The 2,905-nt window shown below is 41.5% G+C and overlaps 1 protein-coding gene across 1 annotated transcript in view; it reads left to right on the plus strand.

The window, feature by feature from the left end:
* Nucleotides 1–1,156: 1,156 nt before the first annotated feature.
* EXOG (endo/exonuclease (5'-3'), endonuclease G-like) overlaps nt 1,157–2,905 on the plus strand; it is a gene marked incomplete at its 5' end in the record, with an annotated part of 20,439 nt that continues 18,690 nt past the window's right edge. The window contains one exon of the mRNA XM_010188802.1: nt 1,157–1,309. Within this exon, the coding sequence (XP_010187104.1) occupies nt 1,157–1,309 (153 nt within the window). The remainder of the gene's footprint in view (nt 1,310–2,905) is intronic.

Below are 2,905 nucleotides of genomic sequence, written 5' to 3' on the forward strand. Positions count from 1 at the left end.
CAGACCGCCCCCAAAAGCCCCTAAAGCCGCTCCCTTCACTCAGAGTAGTGTTCTTCCCGCTGCCTCCATCCTGGGGTGCTCAAAGGGGGCCGGGAAGGCGGGGAGTTCCCCTGGTACCTGCGCCGGGCTGAGGGTGGAGGAGGTTATTTGAGGATGCCGGCTGTAACTTGCATTAAAAACGCAGCTTCCCCTGTCTGCATCTGCTCACTCCGAAATGTTGTTGACACGCGAGGAAAGTGGTTTTCAGGTGGCTGCTACGATGGCTGCAAATGTCCCGGGTAGTGCTGGGGAGTGGAGAGCAGTTGCCCTGCGTGGTCTGATAATGTCTGCATAATATATACATGCACATACTTTTAAGCCGAGTTCAGGTCAGGCCATAACTAAATTTCAGCTCTTGCTTCCCCTGTACTTCCGTGGGGAGATGAGGAAGGTTCTGGCTTGCTCACTGTGTGAGTGGGGGTGCAAGACTTGGGGAGGGGGCTCTTGGGGGGTGCCACAGCCTGGTGGGAATGAACGGTTTTATCTGCAGCCTGAAGGCTTTAAAAGTATCGAAGTGTTGGAAAATACAGGAAGAGGGGCTCTAAAAGTGTGAGTTGCTGTCAGACAGCTGGAGGATAAGGAAGTCAGTAAGACGGATGTACATACTCCATGAGAAAAAAACTGTTCCTTGTAAAGAAGAAATAATCTCAAGTGAAGCTTTCATTCATTCAGCAAAGTGTAAATGCTCCTAGTGAAGGCAGGACTTGTGCTTGTGCTCAATTCATACGTCTCAGTTTGTGAGGAGTGCGATTTCCACCTCTGAACGATGAAATGCGTGTGTTGATCTTCTGTGTCCATAACTGCTTGTTGCCTCATTTGTTCCTAAATATCTGATAGCTTTTCTTCTCAAGGCTGGCCCAGAGCATTTGCTAGGTAGATGTGTGCAGGCCTTAGAGTAGATGAGTTAGTCATGTGGGGGCATGATGAAACGCACAGCTTTTTTTGTTGAAGGGAGTTTCACTGGATAACTCTCTTAATATTTTTTCAGGTCTTAACTGTGGCAGTAAGCTCAAGTAGTTCCCTGCACAGTATGTTTACATCCACTGAGAAGCTTTTCTTACTGGCTTGTTTTTATTCACTGATCATCCTTGGATGGCTTTCTGTTTATTTTTCTCAGTAGAACCAGTAGAAGAATCTCTGCTGGAAAAATATGGATTCCCTGAAGCTGGAACAGAGACCAGGTGTTACACAAATCACGCACTGTCTTACGACCAGGCAAAACGGGTGCCTAGATGGGTGATTGAACATATTTCAAAACAGAAGACACTGGGTATGTAGGTATATATTTTCTTACATTTATGGCACCCAGAATGGGCTTTGCAGTTCACAGTAGGTGGACCGAGAAGCAGGCAAGGGGAGGAACCCTGTGGTGATCTCTAGGTGTGGATTTTTTCGCCCACTTGCAATCTAGCTGGAGACATCAGGCCTTTGGGTGGATGTCAGCTTCGTGACAGTATTAAGGCTTATGGAATGAAGAACAACTGGAGCTGCCTTCTGTGAGGAATTTCTGTTATGAATTTATGACACAGTCTGTAAGCACCAGATCTATGTATCTGTGTCAGTGTAAGCACTCTTGAGTCATGTTGCAGGAAGGAAGCTTAACTTACCTGTTTTAACATAAATGGAAAGAAGATGAAAAACTGAAAATTGAACTTTTCTCACTTGATGCAGACCTGCAAAGTTCAGTATTATTGCTCAGGCACATAAAATTGGTCTTGCTTCCTTAGCTAGTGTAGTTAGTCCTGTGCTCCAACTGATGACAGTTTAGGTACTGCGTCATATATATGAATACTTGGAGAGTCAATGCCTTCAGTGGCCAGACTGTTTCATCTACAGATATTAAAGGTTTGCTCAGAATGGGAAGAAAAGATGAATGCCCATTTGTGAGATAAATATGGAGCAAAGGGCATCAACATCTGCAATCACTAAAAGCTAGACAGGGCATTACCTCCTTGCTGCAGCCATTACTTACTTTGGTGCAGTTCTGTTGTAATTTCTGATGTGCATTATCTAATACTCTCTCCCCTGTTCTTTATGCAAGACGGAGGCTCAGTGATTTTTTGCTGTCAGTGGTGAATGAAATATGAGTGGTATACAGTCATTGTAAATTAAGTTTATAGCATTAGTTCAGTTTTTATAAGGCAAATTATTAGTAATGGAGGAAACTGTATAATTGTAAATTATTTTATGAACGCAGTAGTCCTATAAATATATCTTAATCACTGTCTTCAAATTACCTTTCAAAATTAAAAGTATGATCTTGAAAATATTTATAACCAACCCCTAAGTAGCATCATTGATTCCACTTCTTTCTGAGAAGAAAGCAGTAATTCCAGGCTTACTTTCAAGTGGGCCTTAACAGCCAAATTGTTAAAATGTTTTCCCAGTGATAAGATAGAACTAATCTGCAGGGTGAAATTAAGCATCTTGAGGCATTCAGCTCTGATTTATATCTGATAGCTACTCTAATTGAGATTTGAGGTGGAACTGTGTTGTTCAGGGATGGTCACAGAAACCTTTCATGTACTGGAGTTTTGAAACCATATGATGTAAAATATTTATATTTTGTTGATAAGTAAGAACTTAAATGTTTAAAAAAAATGTGGTGGAAAGAAATTAGGTTTGCATGTAAATGAGATGTACAAATCTGACTACAGAAGAAATTATCCATTTTTATCAAAGCACTGAACAGAGAATAAATGAGGATGTATTTTCCATTTTTGTCTTAAATACTGAGATTAAAGAGAATTTTTTAAAAATAAGAATTCTGTTGGTTTGCACACTGATAACCTTGCCAGTGTTGCTTCCTGAGCATCAAACCTGTGTTAAAATATCACGTCACATGCTTTACCAAAAAAAGGGAAAG

This window comes from Mesitornis unicolor, unplaced genomic scaffold (genome assembly GCF_000695765.1).
Source record: "Mesitornis unicolor isolate BGI_N332 unplaced genomic scaffold, ASM69576v1 scaffold12107, whole genome shotgun sequence".
NCBI classification, from domain to species: domain Eukaryota; kingdom Metazoa; phylum Chordata; class Aves; order Mesitornithiformes; family Mesitornithidae; genus Mesitornis; species Mesitornis unicolor.